Source organism: Nannospalax galili, unplaced genomic scaffold (assembly GCF_000622305.1).
Source record: "Nannospalax galili isolate Female #2095 unplaced genomic scaffold, S.galili_v1.0 scaffold1488, whole genome shotgun sequence".
In the NCBI taxonomy this organism is placed as follows: domain Eukaryota; kingdom Metazoa; phylum Chordata; class Mammalia; order Rodentia; family Spalacidae; genus Nannospalax; species Nannospalax galili.
Window position 1 is genome coordinate 2,160,418 of NW_008358859.1, and position 18,255 is coordinate 2,178,672.

The 18,255-nt window shown below is 51.9% G+C and overlaps 1 protein-coding gene across 2 annotated transcripts in view; it reads left to right on the forward strand.

Annotated features, from left to right (window-relative positions):
• Positions 1-18,255, forward strand: part of Camta1 (calmodulin binding transcription activator 1) — a 912,046-nt gene that overhangs the window by 786,673 nt on the left and 107,118 nt on the right. For both annotated transcript variants that reach the window (XM_017795412.2, XM_029558273.1), the window contains one exon: positions 2,789-2,942. In XM_017795412.2, coding sequence (XP_017650901.1) covers positions 2,789-2,942 — 154 coding nt within the window. The remainder of the gene's footprint in view (positions 1-2,788; positions 2,943-18,255) is intronic.

The following is an 18,255-nucleotide window of genomic DNA, read 5'->3' on the forward strand; positions in this document are numbered from 1 at the left end:
ATTGATAGATAGATAGATAGATAGATAGATAGATAGATAGATAGAGTTACATAGAATTGGCCTTACTCATCAGTATCTACACTCAAAAATACTTCCTTGCCCTTCTTCGGCCCTGGTGTCAGCAGACCCCAAGTCTCAGAGAAGGAAGGGCAAGAGTCAGAATTCAACCTTTTTCATGTCTACAAACCTGGAATGTGTACATTATTGCCAGGCACTCTAATATCTGCAGGGCCTTGTCAGATAAGGCTTATGCCCAGACTATAAAGACATCCATCCATCCATCCATCCATTAATCGGTTGATCAGTTGATCAGTTCATCAGATCACCATCTTGCCTGGGAGAACTGTAAGGGAAAAGACCAGAGAAGGCTTCCTGGAAGAGGAGGGCATTCTGTCCTTAAAAAATAGGTGGATGCTGATTGTATAGAGCATAACTGCACCCAGCAGACAAACCTTAGGGAACCTTCCAGATGCCCAAATGTGGGAACTCCAGACTGTGGGGTTTGTGTTCACAGACTACACAAGCCTAGACTGTATCTCCCCTGGCCCACACAGGCCATCCCAGTCATCCAGGCTGTTCTCAGCGAGCCCCTGGGGACAGGAAGAAGGCCGTGGCTTTTCATCTCCCAGGCAGCTGGCATGCCATCTCCCTCCTGCAGAACCAGGCTCCTGCTCTGGGACAGGATCAGAGGAACCCCCAGGGGGCCTGCTGGGCCCTTCAGCCCTTTGATCCTTCCTTTTATCTTCCCTCTTCTTGCTCAGCAGTTGGCCCTGCTTCCTGGCCAGATCCAGGTTCCAGCAAGAACCCTCAGTCTAGTCCTGGCCTCAGGGAGAACAGAGGTCAGGAGTAGGACTCTGGAGAATCACCCTATCGTTCCTCAGCCACCCCATCCATGTGGTGGGCATGGCAGGTCTGCCCAGCCCACCCACCTGTTGGGCACATCGCAAGAACAGAGTGAAGTGAGGGGTGGGACAGCAATCAGGCTGAGCAGAAAGAGGCCACCAGGTGTCTTGGCAGGACCTGAATTTGGAGCCAGAGCCCTGGCTTCCAGCCCAGGCGAGTCCCTCGCCAGGCACAGAGCTCTGGGCAAGCAACTTCACAGAGCTTCCCTCTCCAAAAGAGTAGGGGGGTGCCCTGGCCTGCCCTGGCCTGCCCACCTCCCTGCTGGCAGGGACACCAAACGAGATGATGACTGTAAAAGTGCTCGGAAAGAAGGGAGCGGCAGGTGGAGTCTGGGATTATCGCTATTGTTCAGCATGATTACCACAATCCAGAAAAGCCGCCATTAGCGACAAGGCTCCTATTTGTGTTGATTTAATTTCCTGGTTAACTGAGCGTTGGCAAGGAAAAAAACCCGTTTCCACCCTTATTGGAAATCTTTTTAAATCATGCCAGTCTGCTTTCTTACACTGGTCATGGTGTACTCTCGAGTCGTCATTTATCTATGGACTGATTGATTCATATGTTCATTTATTGCTCTTGCTTTGACTATAACCAAAAAAGCAGCTACAGACTCAGCTTCCCTCTGCTGGGGGCCCCTGTTCAAGGAAACCAAAGGGGACAGGCCTGGAGAGCAAGCACAAGGGATCCTGCCACTCAGCATCTCCCAAGGTTCCTGCGGTGTCTTGATGGGACCTTAGAAAGACACAAGAGAAAAATGACTTAAGAAATGCCTTCTGGTTGGGATAGAAGGGTTAACCAGGTTTATCCAGGTGCCTCTGTGAAGGAACATGATTGGTTTGCGTTGGTTGGCTGGTTGGTTGATTTGAAATATGGTCTTGCATAGCCCAGGCTGTCCTTGAATTTGCTATATAGCCAAGGATGACCTTGAACTTCTGATCCTCCTGCTTCTACCTCCCCAGTACTAGCCTTACAGGTGTGTGCCCACCCCACCTGACTTGACATGATTGTTTTTAACAAGTTTGTTAGGCCCGATATGATCAAACAGCTTCTCCTTCTTGGTGGGGGGCTGGGAGGGAACCTCCAAAGGTCAAGTTCATTGCAACAACACTGCTGCCCCACAGAAATCTTATGGTGCGTCACTAGCAAAACTATCGTGGTAGAAAGGGGTGGATGTGTACAGACTGAATCTGGTGGGAAGAGGCTGACCATTTAAATAGAACCATTTAGAAACAAGCATCCCCATTTGGGTCAGGGGTTCCTTCCATTCCTGAGCTGTAAAGGGGATTTGGAAGAGCTGGTTTCTGAGCTCCTGGGTGACAGCTGTCCTCTGGCTGAGCCACAGTGGGAAGGGCAGGGGGCGTTTATATAAGAGAAGGTCTTAGGCAGGTAGAGGCTGGAGAAGCTGGGTCGGAAGCCCTGGGAACGCCTTCCCTCTTGGCTACCAGTATCAGTGACCTCACAGGTCTTGACCAGGATGTGCGTGCTTTAAACAGAAAGCAGCAAGAGTGAGGGAGGATGAGGGATGAGGGGAGCGGCTGCTGGCGTGGGGTCTGGGCGGTGGGTAGGAGGTACAGTTCCACTTCATGATTGAGCTCTTGGCTTCATGCTTATCAGTCACTGTGTAGAGCTCTGTGTGGTTCTCAACAGGGGTGATATCCCCCAAGGACCCTGGGCAATGTCAGCATCCTTTCCGTGGTGTGCCAGTGGAGAGGGGAGCTTAACGGCAATGGAGGCCAGCCGGGGAAGGTGCCGGATCACACTGTGCACAGCGCGGTCCGATACATAGTCAGCTGGTTCTGAGTGAAGTGCCAATGCCCAGCAGGTGGTGTGGGGTGGTGCACACCTGCAGCTGCCCTCATGATGCCCGTGTCTGCTCTCCCCACAGAACCCCGACATCGTCCTGGTGCATTACCTGAACGTGCCGGCCATCGAGGACTGCGGCAAGCCTTGCGGGCCCATCCTCTGCTCCATCAACACCGACAAGAAGGAGTGGGCAAAATGGACGAAGGAGGAGCTCATCGGGCAGCTGAAACCCATGTGTGAGTACCTCCCCGTGCCCCTGCTGGCACCACCCAGTAGGCCTTTGAGGACTTGGAACGCAGTCCGTTTTCACACAGACCACAGTGGCACTGTGAATTTAGCTTTAATGGTGCTACCTCTCAGCTCCACATTCAGTCGACCTTCACAAGCTTCCTCCGCAGCTATCAAGGCACAAATTCTCAGACCCAAGAGACAGCTTGAGTAAAGCACTTGCCTTTGGACCCCCAGCATCCATGTAAAAAGCCAGGCACAGTGAAGATGGTGAGATGGTAGGCAGAGGCAGGTGGGTCTCTGGAAGCTCTCAGGACAGTTAGCCTAACCTACTTGGAAAGTTCCAGGCCAAATAAGAGTCTGTCTCAAACAAAAAGGTAGACAGTGCCTGAGGACCGACATCCCAAGTGGTCCTCTGACCTCCACATGTAGGTATTATCCCCCCAAACACACTACACACACACTCACACCTCACCCGTAGGACAGATTGAGGAAGGTAAGACAGGAACTGTGATAAGACTGTGTCTCCCAGGCCACGCACAGGGCAGGGTGGCCAACCACAGAGGAGGAACAGGTCAGGGAACGAGGAGCGGCTGGTAGAGCTTCTGCTTCTGCTCTTGGCCACACACACTGGCTCTGGGCTCAGTGGCAGCCTGTTGGCCCCGGGCTGCCGCAGTGCCTAGCCTGGGTGGCAAGCAGCTTTTGATAATTGAGTCAATTTCATTTTAGCAGCAAAGCATTCTGCAAGCATCTGTCAGGTGCAGGTCACTGATACAGGTGACTGAGGGGCCGAGAAGCTGGGGCTCCATACATCTTTGCTTCCGTGGGTGCCAGGCTCTTGGTAGCCTCTCCTGCCCATTTTAGCTGGGCTCAGCCAGACTGAGAAAAACATGGGTCCACCCAGTGCTAGGCAGGGGACCACAGGATGTGGGGACATTGATCGCCCACACTCAAGACAGAGACATGTCACCATGAAGTCTTGGAAGAGTGAGTTGGTGGGTCACCTGGGAACAGGATTGCCCTGAGATGACCAGCAGAAGGTACAGCTGCCTGGCACCACAACAGGGGAGCCCTTGTCTACGGGCTCCAAGGAGGGGGTGGGGCAGCTGCCACAACCCATTCTCCTGAAACTCCCTTCATTCCCAGATTCCTGCGTGGCCTCAGGACTAGAAGGAGGATGACAAGGGGCAAAACTTTCTGTCTTGGAGGGAGACCCAAAAAGTCCACCCAGGGACTGGGCATCAGGGCAGAGCATCCCCCTGGGTCGTCCTCCTGAGCTCGGCCATCCTGTCTTTGATGCTGCAGGTGACCCAGGGGCCTGTAGAGCTCAGGCTCCACCCTCCACTGCAGCTCCAGCTGTGTCTTTTCCTTAAAGTCCCCAGTGCAAGTGCTGCTATCCATGATGGGCAGCGCCTCCACCTCAGGCCCCCACCATGGACCTCTGCACTCCTCCTGAGACCCTTGGGCATTTTGACTTTCTGTTCACCCCCGCCTTAGCTCCCAGGACTCAGCCTGCATGTTCCCTTCCCATAGGCCCAGCTCACACCCTGAGGCCCCCAGGTCTCCTCAAGGCCCCAACCCCAGGGAGCATCAAACAAAAATCAACCTACCACTATTAACAAGAGGGGCTCACACAGCCTCTCCCTAATTCTGCAGAGCGAGGGAGTGTAAGAAGCCCCGGACACAGCAGGTGCCCAGAAATACCATGGGTTATAAACAGATAGCAACTGTAGCAACTTTAATCCAGTGTCCACAGGGCCCTGAACAACAGACCACGGCCTCCATCTCAGACCAGTAGGCCTGGAGCTACGGGGCCCTGCTTCCAGACAGGCCCCCACTTCTGATTCATCACCCAGGGGGCCTCAAGAGGTACCCAAAAGCAGAGGCATGAGTCCTGCCAAATCCCATGTGGGGCCCTCGAGCCCATTCGCACTTTCCCCTAGACAAAGCCTGGGACAGGGACTCCACCCAAGGTGCCCTGATACCACCTGGACAGGCAGTAGAAAGAGCCAGAGCTGGGGGTCAGGAAGTGGATCCTTGTCCTGGTTCTGTGGCCCCTGAAACTGGAATTTGCTTCATGCTTCCTGTCATTCACAGAGACCAATGAGCAGAGACTGGAATCAAACCTTAAAAGTTGTTTATTCAGACTGCCAACAATGAGAAGCCAGTGGATTAACTTCCTAAAAATCTGTCTCTGTCCCATCTCCAGGCAGCAGATAATATAGCGTTATAAGGTCAAAAGCAGTCAATCATTGATTACAGACCTCAGTCTCTTCCCCTCTGGTCAGGTGGTCACCTGTATTTTTGAGATTTGTGATGTCTGTGCCACTCTCCTTGGTACTTAGTCATCACTTCCAAAATAAAGGACCTAAGGAGGACCCTTGACTTGAAAGGGTGGTGAGAGTCTGCATGCTTCTGCCACTGGTCCACAACCTTAGTATCCTCTGTCTGAGGGGGTCCCTGCTCCAAAATGTCTCCAGGTAGGAGGAAGACGTTGCTTCCTGCCTCTCTGGAACTGTCTTTTTTCCTCTGGGCTCTCTGGAAGGAGCTCTTTCTGCTACATTAGAGCCTGTTTGCAGGTGAAAGGCCCCAACCACAGTTGGCTGAGTTCTGGCAGAAGTATCAGAGACTGTGTGAGCCAGAGACATACCTGAGACGTGCTTCTGGGGTGAAACATACCCCTGTACTCAGAGTCTCTGCCTGGGGCCCCCTGAGCATCTCTCAACTTAGACAGCTTCCCCCTGAAGCCAGCTTTGCCATGTTCCCTGATATCTGTCAAAAGTGTGCTACCTCTAAGCCAGGCAGGAGGCTCTGGCTCCTGAACTCCAGGGGGCAAAAAACAGGCCAGATTGGCTTCTGAGGTTTAATTGGAAGGAACTGTGAATACCTATTCACAGCCTGTAGTGCATCAAGGAAATTATATAAAGCCACAACAAGCTCCCCGTAAACAGTCTCAGGGACAAGTGGGGGCCAAGCAGGAACATCAGTCAGCAAATCATGCATGCCTGTCCCGGGGTCCACCACACAGACAGGCCCTGCCTAGAAACCACCACCCAGAAATTCAGCCCCAGTCGGTGCCTCACTGCACTCCAACTCAGAAAGCACGTGGGGCACCAGCCAACCTTGTACAGAGAAAGCAAGGCATTCTGAGAGCCAAGAAGCCATGATGGTTCCAAAATGAGGCATGCCATCGGTGCTGGAGCCAAACACATTAGCTTCATCACAGCGTCACATAAATCACATTCCTTCAAAGGCTTCCCAGTTTGATGTCCTGATGTGTCCCAACCTCTCTGCCCGGCATCAGAGTTGTCAGTGACTTAATCAGAGCTCGATACTGGTCAGTAGTACAAGACCTCCATCTTCAACAGGCAGTCCCAAGAGGGAGGGCATGGGGCCTCTTACTCCCCGAACTTAGGACTCTCACAAATGCTGCTTTCTGGGCCAAATGACCCCTGAGATCCCCATCCTGAGTCTTTGGAAGAAAGGATTTCCCTTCACCTGAAGTCTGAGCACTGCCTCCTGGGAGCGCAGAGTAAACACAGAAGAAAAATTAAGACGCCTGACAGAATTCCCAACGGGTTTCCAAAGAGCTTTCCTGTCTTTTGTAATCCCTTCTGGCCAAATCACAATGGCTTAAATCAAACAGAAGCACATTTCTCTTTGACTTCTGGATAGTTCGCAGTCCCCAGTATTAGAAGTCAGCCACCGAGGCCCCTTCCATTTGGTAGCTCTGCTGGTTTTTTTAGGGTGTGACCCTCTCTTAAGGGTTCAAGGTGGCTCCTCCAGCTCCTGCTATCACAACTGCATTCTAATCAATGAGAGAAGAAGAAAATGGAAAGCAACCTTCTACCCTTGAAGGGTAGAGCCCCCAGGTTACAGACCTCAATCCCATGCATGTGTTACTGGGCAAAATTTTGTCTTACAATCACCCCTGTGGGGAAGGGAATCTGGAGCAGTGTGGTGTTTCGCTAAGCAGGCTTGGAAGGCTGAGGTTCTGCGTGTGAATTGTGCAGGGCTGATTAGATCAGTGTTTGGCCTGGAGTGCCCGGTGGGCTTCAGCTGGCTGGCTGATAGTGTACAGAGCTCCTCTTCTCAGGCCAAGATCTGGGGGTGATTGTCTGGGGGCCTGTCTAAAGGAAGGAATGAACAGAAGCCGTCTGCACACAGTGTGTCCCATCCTGGAAGTTCTGAGCCCTGGCTTTGCTCTGGGAGAGTTTTTCTAGTGTGAACAAGGAGGGAGCTGGTTACAGGGGAGAGGGCTCCCTCCTCCCAGGCCAGCTGTAGAGTGATGTTTCGGAATGGAGGGCTGATCTGAAGGCTGAACTCTGGGTCTTGTTCTTTGCAGCTTGGTGGGAAATTTGCTCAGTGGTTCCACGCTACCACAGCCCAAATCTTGTACCCACAGCTTCTGTGACCCCCATGGGGAGCCAGATGGAACCAGTTCCCATAGGATGCCCAATGGCTTTCTGCCCTGCCCCACTTCCTGGCTCCCTATCAGGGGAGGGCATTGCCAGCCTCTTCCCAGCTACAGTCTGCGGAACTGTTGCAGCCAGAGTGAAAGACAAGAATTTTTAAGCTGTGTTCCCAGCCCTTCCACAAGCACTGATCATACCCAGATGTCCCCACCTGGGGGCTCCTCCTGGAGCACTCCGGCAGGCCAGATGGCCTTTGCAAGAGAAAGTGAGTCCTGAAAGCCCACCCCAGAGAGCATCAGACAGCCCTAGCCACCAGCCAACCCAGCCTTGGTTCTGCCCAGCTGTCTTCCTGGAACTCCACTGTGTGACTCCAGGTTCATAGGTGCTTATAGTGGGTGTCCAGCAGGATGCATAAAGAGGGCCAAATAGGAAAGTTTCCTGGGGAGCCAGCCCGGTCCTGGGTCAGCAGCCACCCCTCACCCCCACCGCACCTATACTTCCCACAATGCCATGTACATGTGCGTGTACATACACAGGCACCCATGTGCACACAGCAGCCTCACCACCTTGGATATACGTAGATGTGGACATGAGCTAAGTGAGGAGAAGCCTTGATTTCCTAACCCCACAAGTCGTGACACTTTCTCTAAAAGCAACCCCGCCTCACTGCTTAGGAGCCAGACCAAGATATACACCAGACCACTGTCCCTAAGAAGTGATTCAGTGGTCTCAGGCAGCAGTGATGGCAAGAGGAAGACACATAAAAGGACTTCCATCAGAGGACTATGGGAAGATGCAGGCTTGGATGTACGTGTAGGAAGCACAGACCTTTGAGGAACCAGCTCCCCATTTCCCAGCCTTGCCCAGGTCACCTAAGCTCTCTATATCACCTTGTCCTCCTTCCTAGAAAGGGATGACAATGGGCCCAGTTTCCACAGGTGACCCTCAAATGACATCACAGATGTCAAATGGCTAGTGTACTGACAACAGCTATGAGAGGAACCAGTACAAGACCAAGAGCAGCACCTCTGGAGACCACGTGCTTAGCTCATGCCAGCACTATGCCCAGAGAGGGCACCCAAAGGCCAGCTGGATGTCTGCTAGGGTCCTCTCCAGTCAGACTAGGACCACTGAGCTCCATGCTGCACTGGGCCTAGGGAAGAGGCCAAGCAGGATGAAGCCCAGCCCATAGCCAAAAGAAGCCCACTCAGAAGGCATCTCAGGCCTGGAAATTCAGAACAGGAGGGCAAAGATGGCCCACACTGGAGGACAGTGTGGGATTTGGAGACAGGTGGGGTGCCACAGGGGATCCCAGTCTGGTTGAGTATGAAGTGATAGAGGCCATGTTGAGTTTGAGGTCAGAGACCCGGCTGAGCGTTGGGGAGGAGGCTGTGCTGGATATTCACAGGGCCATGTTGAGTGTGAGATGGAGACTATGTTAAGTGTGAGGGGATAGAAGCCATGTTGACCCTGAAGGAATGGAGACTACGTTGAATGTGGGGGGGCAAAGGGACAGGTTGAATGTGAGAGAATGGAGGCCACATTGAATGTGAGCAGATTGAGATTATGTTGAGTGTGGGGTGGAGGCCATGTTGAGTGTGGGGTGGAGGCCATGTTGAATGTGGGATGGAGGCATGTTGAGTGTGGGGTGGAGGCATGTTGAGCATGAGAGAATGAAGGTCAGAGAAATGTATGGTGGAGGCCATAGTGAGCATGGGGATGGGGCTATATTGAATGTGAAGGGATACTTGCTGTGGTGACTGTGGGGTGAGGCCGCGATGAGTAGTTTTGAGGATGCCATTGTGTCCCCCCACAGTCCTCAGTTTCCCCAGCCCCTTTACTGCAAATATTTTCAGGAGCAGTATTTCAGCCCTCTGCCTACACACTCAGCAAGAGCCAGGGCACTGAGACGGCAGCAAGCCAACATGGGCTTCCAGGGTCAGCAAAGGCCCAAGACACTGTCAACGGGGGACCCGCAGTGTGAGCCCAGCTTTGGCAGCAAAGAACTTAGACAGAGCAGCTCTTTAGTGACACCTCCTCTCCCAGGGCCCCTCCTCCTGCTGCTCTGCCACCAGAGCCCCCAGTCCCGAGCTGCTCCCACCTGTTCCACATTCTCACCAGGCGGACACCTGAGCCTTGGAATGTATAATCAAAGAGTCGCAGTCTCTCATGATTTTTCAAAGACCAAAGATTCTGTAAGGTGGGGGGGGGCTGTGTTTATTTGTTTTGCTTTTTTGCTTAGATCGTAATCCTTGTGATTATAGAGTATCAAGAAGTAAAATCAACAAAGGCTTTCCTTTCCCGGGCCTCTTGAACCAGTTCTTGGTCGGTTAGTGCCACCTGGTGGTCGGTTGCGGCATACCGGCTCCAGGATGGGGCTAGCTTTGCCTGAGGGTTTTATCTCGGCAGAGCCTGGGGAAGGTTGGCCAGCCTTGGAAAAGGCAAAGCCACAGCTCACAGGCTGCAGGTGTGGGACGGGGAGAGCAGAGTCAGATATTAGCCTGGGAGAGCCTGCCACTAGGGAGGGTTGAAGCTTTGTCCAGTGTCCCTGCTGTGAAGGACGACTCTTGGGTTAGGAGTGAAGGATGTGGAAGTTGGGCGTGAGCTTGGACTGGGCTTTCTTTCCTGGATCAGCAAGGCCTGAGCACATAGCGGTCCAGTGGCAGGATCACCCAGGGAATGTCTCAAAAATGCAAGTTCCAAGCCTCCTGATCAGCTGTGTTCTGACTGCTGGGGTGGGAAGGAGCCGCAGAACCCTGGATGTTGTAAGCACCATTTCCATACTGGAGTCTCCAGGCCTGCACTTTCTAGAAACCCCAGCCTAAAGCAGACTCCAGTAAGAGGCTAACCTGGGGCTCTTCCCTGGAGAGCTGAGCCAGTACCCTCACCCTTGGACCGCTTTGGGAGGCAGCTGGTCTTATCCCTGAGTGGAATGGAGACTTGTCTGGACTCTCAGAGGGAGCTATCCTCAGCATGTTTGAAGATGGAAGATACAATTAGTTTCTGAGTGTTCCAGGACCCTGAGGGTCTCTCTCTAGACTCTGAATTAAGAGCAACTGCCTAGACGTTTTCTGGGGTTGCACCTTGGATCTTGTGTCAACATATAGTGGGATCATTTGCAAGGCGTGATACTAGGTAATAAACTTGGGACCTCAGGCTGTGCTAGCAAGCTCTCTACCACTGAATTACATCACCAGCTCTTCTAGTTTTTGAGACAGGATCTCACTAAGTGGCCCAAGGTAGTCTTGAACTTGTGATTCTCCCACATCAACCTCCTGGGTGGCTTGGGATTTCAGACCTATGCCACCAGGCACAGCTGACATAATCAGGTCTCAGTGGACAGTTGTTGACTTGAACTCATGAGGAGTCCTGAATATTGATCCCATACACATAATGAAACACATCTATGTCCCCAGGCCAAGAAAAGAAGCTTTATACCTAGGGACATATGTCCTGTTCCCTGCTGTAACAGCAGGACCTGGGAGACGGGGGAGAGGCAGGGACAGTCCCAAAGGGTCTGGAGAGAATTCCCTGGGTGCTGTGTTGTCCCTGGGCCCCTGGAACCTCAGGGGAGTTGAGCCCTTGCTCTGCCCTGCCCTTCTCCCAGCCATCTCCTAGCCTGGCACAGAGGTGGGCTAGGTTTTCTTGGGCGGGCTTCCTTTGCCTGCAGGATCCTGGTTTGTTTTGCAAATGTTCTTTTTTCCCTCAGGCTAGATTCAATTGAGCTGATGTGCCCCCGGTAAGACTAGAAGGGAAATATTTCTTTTGATTTCCTCCCTGTCCCTAGCTGCTTGCCCCTCGGGGCTGCTTGGGCACTTGAATCCCCAGGCTATCCCAGAAGTCTCTCCTGGCTTCTCTCCCCCCTTTCACCAGCTTGGCCAGCTTTGGTGGAGAGTGCCCAGCCCTGCCCTGGACCTGGCTGTCCAAGGATCTGATTCCAACTCAGAGCCCGCTCTATGCCAGGGGGAGGTTTGGTAAAATGTCAGTGCTAATACTTAACTCTCCAGATTTTAAGCCTCTTTAAAACTTGAAAGCTCTGGGACACAGAGTTAGAAACTGAGAGTGGGATACCCCTATGCAGAGCCTCCTGAGCACAACCTCACTGCAAAGCAGTGGAAAAGAAACCAGTCATCTGGAAAGGGTCTCCTGTCCCCAATTCCAAGCGTCCCAGTAGGACTGGACACACAGTTGTTCACTCCTACATCTTTCCCTGCTGGCTCTGCCCTGCCTGAGGCTCGAGGTTTGCAGTGACAGTCCCGGTAGAGACATTCTCCTGCCAAATCGCACTTCCGACACTGCCGTTAAGCCAGAGTTTCTAGAACATTCACTCTACTACTGTGAAGAATTCCCAGCTTATCAGAAGAATCTGAGAGCCTCAGGCATCTCAGCTATGTCCCTATCCACCGAGTTAGCATGACTGGGCAGAAACACTCAACCAAGGCTACATTTCAGTCATTGAACACCTTGGAGATTGCCCAAGAGGCCACATGCAGAGGCCAAGGCAGTGCTGTCCCCACATGATCTGGATTTCAGACCTCTCACCTCCAAGGCCCCTCTCATCCCCTCATCCGAAGCAGGATGACCAGTGTAAGTTTTGCACCTCACAGCTGATGCCAGACTTCAGGCTATGACATTCTCCAGGGGAGGTATGATGTGGGCTTGAAGCCCAGGCCTCACAGTAAAATGGAGGGGCATGGGGGGCAACAGCCCACATCTCAGTGGTGGGAACCAGCAATCAAGCGACCCCGAGACACCACACACATCCCCACACACTGCACCACAGCCTCCTCAGCCTCAGCTGTGCTGCTCAAAATGAGATCCGTGAAAACTTTGTCCTCAGGACCAATAGGTGTAGGAGAGCTGAGTGGTGAGATGGAGAATTGAATAGCATGTGGGTGTCTGGATATAAGAAGTTAAATCTAATGAAAATTTCATCTAGTTGAACCAAGAAATCGGAAGCGGGCCCTTTATTCCCGTCAACAAGAATACAGTGTGAATTACACCTACACATGGCTGCCGTTTCCCATTGACCTTGTTGTCATGGCGACAGCCTTCGAGCATCAACAACTTGAAGGACTCCAAAGAGGTTCTAATTCACTGGAGGCTACACACAGTATGGTAGCCTCCCTCTCCAGTGGGTTCAGTCATGTGACTCAGAAGTAGAGTGACCCCATTCCCTGGGTTGCCCGGGAGTGTCCCAGTTTATACCACTGGCTGCAAATGAACGCAACACCCCTTTTCTGAGTCCAAGGTGACCTGGTTTGAACAAGTTGAATAAACGGTCACCCTTGCCAGGGGTCTCTCTTAGGTGGCAGGTACTTGGATGGAAGAACATATGAGCTTAGATAGAAGAGGACGAAGAGAAGGGGAACCCCACAACCCCCAGGACAAAGACACTGCCTCTAGTCACCTGTTTACCACGGTGCCAAGAATCTCTACCTAGGAAAACAAAGGACGGTGTGGATTCAAGCAGGTCTGCCTGTGTAGTTACCGTGGAGACAGAAGCGCCCATGCTCCTGTCCTGTAAGCCTTCCAGAAGTGATTGCCCAACAGAGCAAGAGGCTGGGTACCACCTGGTGGAGGGGCCAGTTTATACCAAGGGACCCCCCCGACTCCCCTTCCTTCCGGGCCCCTCATCTGATTCCTTCCCAAGGTCTCCTTCAGAGTAGACGTCATCATCACCAAATTGTAACCCCCTTACCCCTGTGTCCTTAAAGTCCCTTGAGGGATGAATGGCATGTGGTCAGGGGAGCTGTCCTGGTGCCTATTTTGCAGATGAAGAGACTGAGGCAGCAAAGCTCTTCCAAGGATCACAGGGAGTATGAAACAAGCAACTGCCACCACACTGCAGTTCCTGATGGGATGGCGGCTGCTGAAGGCCGCCTGCCTCCTACAGGCTCTGAGTCCCATCCCCATCCTTCTTCCCTCTCAGCCTTCAGCAAGGCTGGATCATTAGCATTGTGCCGCCAGGCCAGGAATTCATGTCTGAGGCTTAAACAAACACACAACATCTCACCTCAATTGCAGGAAGTCCAAGGGAAGAGGCCGGGTCTCCAGCCCATCTGCTACCTCCTGAATCCCCACTGTCCTGGTGAGGACTCCTTTCCAGGTCTTCCTCCCTCATAGACCTCTCTCCTACAAGCTCCCCTAGCCTGGCACTCGGGTCTACCATGGTGAGGTCAGGGTGTACCTCCAAGTGCCTGGACTGAGGCTGGATCTGAACCCTCGGTCCTCCTGCAGCCTTGCTGAGGACTTTTCTCAGCTTGCTGGGGTTTTCCGAGAACAGCTCCCTGTTAGACCTGTAACCCCTACTCCTCCCCGGCCTCTTCTTGTATCCCTGCTCTTCCAGCTCCTCCGTGTTCCCCCAGCTCCTCCCTCCTCCCTCTGCTCCTCTCAGCGCCTCCCTGTTACTCCACACTCCCTTCGCTAAAACAGGAGTCTCTTGATCTTCATGGCTTAGCCAACAAAGAGTCCTCTCACTTTGCCCTCCTAGCCTGACCCTCCAGTAAGGAAAGGGCTGAGGTCTTAGGGGCTTCTGTGTCTCCCCGACTCCAGACCTGACCCTCCAGAAACAGTCCCGTATCTGCAGAGTTCCCACCTGAGATGACCAGGCCCTGGCCTGGCCTCAGGCATCAGAATTCCTAGGCTGCTGAGGGAAGTTGCTCTCTGGGAAGCAAAGGAGTCTTGCTGCCTATGGTAGGGAAGCTCCACCTCACCAGGTACGTTTTCTCCCTTGCCCGCTGATTAACTACCTAGCCTTTCCTCACCACCTTCTAAAAACCAGTCTCTGGAGAGACTCGGGCGTGTGGGCAGGTCAGTGGAAAGCTTGAATCTGTAGCTCCTCTTCACAACTACCTCTCCATTGCGTGATATTGGGCGAGTCACCCATGAATAACATGGGATAATTGTTCTGCCTCAGAGGGCCATTGAGAAGCTGAAGATGCCATCTGTAGTTGACAGTTCTCAAACCAGACAGTGCGTCAGAACCCTGCAGGACCAGAGCCTGAGTCATCAGACACAGGCAGGCCTGGAAACCTGCCTTTCCAACAGGGTCCCGGGTATGAGGCTGCTCTGGGGACCCCACCAAAAGACACAGCTCCATGTGAGAGACGCCCACCAAGCACACCGTCCCCATTCTGTGCTCCATCCAGGTGTCTGTTACCCTGTCGTTGCTGTCTACTTGGTTTTGAAGTTGAGTCAACATCTGAAGTAGCTCCCACAGTACCTGGCACATGGCGTGCGTTCTGTTAGTGTCATGGGGTCCAAGTACCATCTGCAGCTCCCTGGGGCCACAGTGAACCAATAGCAGCAGGACCTGATTACTGAGAAGCTGTTCACTCATTCCTTCACCCAACCAGCCTTTACTAAGCATCTACTATACGCCAGACAGGCTTGAAAGCCTGGGCAATAGAGTTGGGAACAGGAACGGCTTGACAAACCCTGCCCTGTGACTCAGGTTCCAGTGGGGGCAGCTAGGAGAGCTGGAGCAGCAGGGGGTCCTCCAGAAGGAGGTGGGACTGGCTGGCGCTGGGCTGGAAAGAAGGTAGGATTTAGTTGACCCAGAAAAGCAGCCTAAAAGACCTGATGTCAGGACTCCTTGCACAGCATACACACACACATGCACACACATACACATATACATACAAACACTCATGCACAGACATGAATACATATATACATGCATACACATATACACAAACACACCACACAGGTATGCACACATGTATATACACATGCTCAAACACATATATACATACATGCAAGCACACACATGCACAGACACATCCACAGACATGAATACATATATGCATGAATGCACACATGTGCACACACATACAAATATACACAAACACACCACATGTATGCACACGTGTGTACATGCATGCTCAAACATAGGCACATAACATACATGCAAGCATACACATGCACAGACACATGCACAGATATGAATACATATACACATGCATACATACATGTGCACAAATACACACATACACACAAACACACCACACATATGCACATGTGTATAGACACACATGCACAAATATACACACATACACATACACAATCAGACATACACACAAAATATACATATTCACATATATGCACACATGCACACATGTATGTACACAAACACACATGAACAGGCACACATAAATACATATACACATGCACACACACGTGCACAAATACACATACACATAGACACAAACACCACACATATGCACATGTATATAGACACACATGCACAGATATACATACATACACATACACAAACACACAGACATACACACAAACATATATATGCACACATGAATTTATACACATGCACATATAGGAATACATAATACACATATGCACATGCATGCATGCACAAGGACATGCATGAACATATATACACACATGCACACACAGGCACATATACACACAGAAATATACATGTACACCCAGAGACACATGCATAAGCACATACACATGCATACACATGCATATATAGACACATGCTCGAACACATACACACACATATACATACACATGTGCGCAGGCAGAGCACAGGCCAGGGCAGGTCTCTCCTAGAAGTTTGTTGGGCTCTGGCTATGGGCTTAGGGAAGGGAGAGGCCAGGGCCTGTGTGGGACTGTGTATCTGTCTGGGCTTGCCTACTGAGGTTTGAGTGATTGTCCCCACAAACCTCACACTGTACATTAACCCCAGAAGCACTCGTGTTGGTAAGGGAGGCCTGATGGGAGGCATCAGGCTAACAGGCCAATGCCACTGCACAGAGCCTCCAGTTCTTGGCCTTTGCCCTGCCACCCTGTGCTAAGGCAACAGGAAGACCCTCCAGATGCCTGAAACTTGACCTCAGCCTTCCAGTCTCCAGAAGGTGAAGACTGGGCCTCTGCTCACGCACCATGATCTGCTGGCCTGCTGTGGTATTCTGGGACAGCAGCACAAAACAGACAAGGACATCTCTGCAACAGAGTGCTGCTGGCAGGTCACAGACAGTGAAAACTTGCTGCATCCAGTTCTGGAGACTGGGAAGCCAAGGTCAAAATGACTTTGAGACTGGCTGGAGTAAGGCCTCTCTTCCTGGCTTGCACATGGGCACCTCCTTGCTGTGACTTGCACAAGCGCCTCTGCTATACCTGCCTTTCCTAAGGCACCAGGCCCATTGGATGAGGTCCCCTGCACCTATGACCTCACGTATTAATGCCCTCCTCAAAGATGTGTCTCCAAGTAGAGCTGGGGGTGTTCATGTGTATCTTTGGGGGAATACCATTCAATATATTGGGAAGAGACGGGGCACTGCGCCTTGCTTAGCTGCACTCTCCACCTCCTTTGGAGGCTCAAGGGTGGAGCAGCCACACCCAGGAGGCCCTTGGCTGGCAACTACTATGTCAAGGCAAAATCACCCACCTTCACCCAGCCTTCTCCTCTGTCTCAATCTCCTCACACCCGTTGACCACTTCTTGCATAAACTTGCGGGGGAAGATGATCTCTGGAGCACAGCCACATGTGGCTGTCATCCATTTCACTTTAGTTATTCATAGTGATGGAAGCTACCACATGTTGTAATTAGAGCAAACATCTCAAATAGGCCAGGTTAGCCCTGGTGTGGGCTGGTGGGGTCCTTTGACTGTCATCCCCCAGCTGTAGCTCTACCTACAGGTCCCTCTCTACCCACTGCCCATCCCAAGAACCACCTCCCAGGCTCCATGTATGGGGGAGCTAAAGAACAGAGCCCTCCTGTCTGAGATTTGTCTCAAGCCAAGCCAAATACTCAGACCATCCTCCCGAGCTGGGTTGTAGACTGTGCGAGGACCAGGAGGGAGCAGATGTGACAACCCCAGTGCCACCAGGGGTTGTTTCCCGGGGAACCCCCTTTCCCTCCCCCGATTGTGAACACTGCATTTGATCAAGGGCACTTTCACAACCTTTGTGGAGCTCCTGGGTAGGGGGTGCAAATGGCAAGCGCCCAGCATGTTTACTAACCTTCCTTTCAAAACTCACTTTTTTCCCTATAGAAATCTCCCTTCCCACTGATTCATTACGTGTCAGGAAGCCGAGCATGACATGTTAAAAGCATCTTGATAGTATTTGATATTCAGTACTAACAGCTCCCCATCCTGAGGGAGGGGGCTTTCCACCCCTCCCCCAGAGCAAGGAGAGAGACAATCTGCATATTGGATGTGCCAAGACACTAGGTAATTTGCATTAAGCATCCAGAAATTCTCTGCTTGCAATCTGTCACCCTTCGCTGGGTTTTCATTTTATAATCTTCACAACATGCGAAAGAGAGCAAGAGGCAGAGGGAGGATGAGGCTGCACAGCAGCGGGGGGGAGGGGGGGGCTAGAGAAGAAACAGGGTTGTGAGAAGCTGGTCAGAATCCCTGGAAGATGCCACCAGCCCAGTGGAGGTTAAGCAAGCTCACCCAATCCCAGGACTGAGGTGTGGCTAGAAGTCAACAGTGGGGTTGTCCTGAGAACAGCTCATCTCTGTAAAGAGTCAAGTTCAAACGAGCTGGGGGTTCCCAGGAGAATATACAAATTGGCTCTGTAAGGGGGTCAGAACAGAGGTCGGAAAGGTGGATGTTCTGGTACAAGGCCCTTCTGTTCCTGGCCTTGACTCCTTGCTGGGTTTAGGGTCAGGACAGAGCTGTATGTTCCATCCTGGTGGCATTAGAGGACAGACGGATGGACAGACAGAAAGACACACACACACACACACACACACACACACACACACACATCCTCTCGCAAAGTATGGTTATCATGGTATATGATGAAGCTATTATGTTATTCCTGAAATACGGGGACATTTAATAAATAAGACCTACAATTAGAAAGCTATAAAATGTTATTTATAGAGAGTTCTCAAATACTCATTATGTCTGCAAAAAAAAGTAA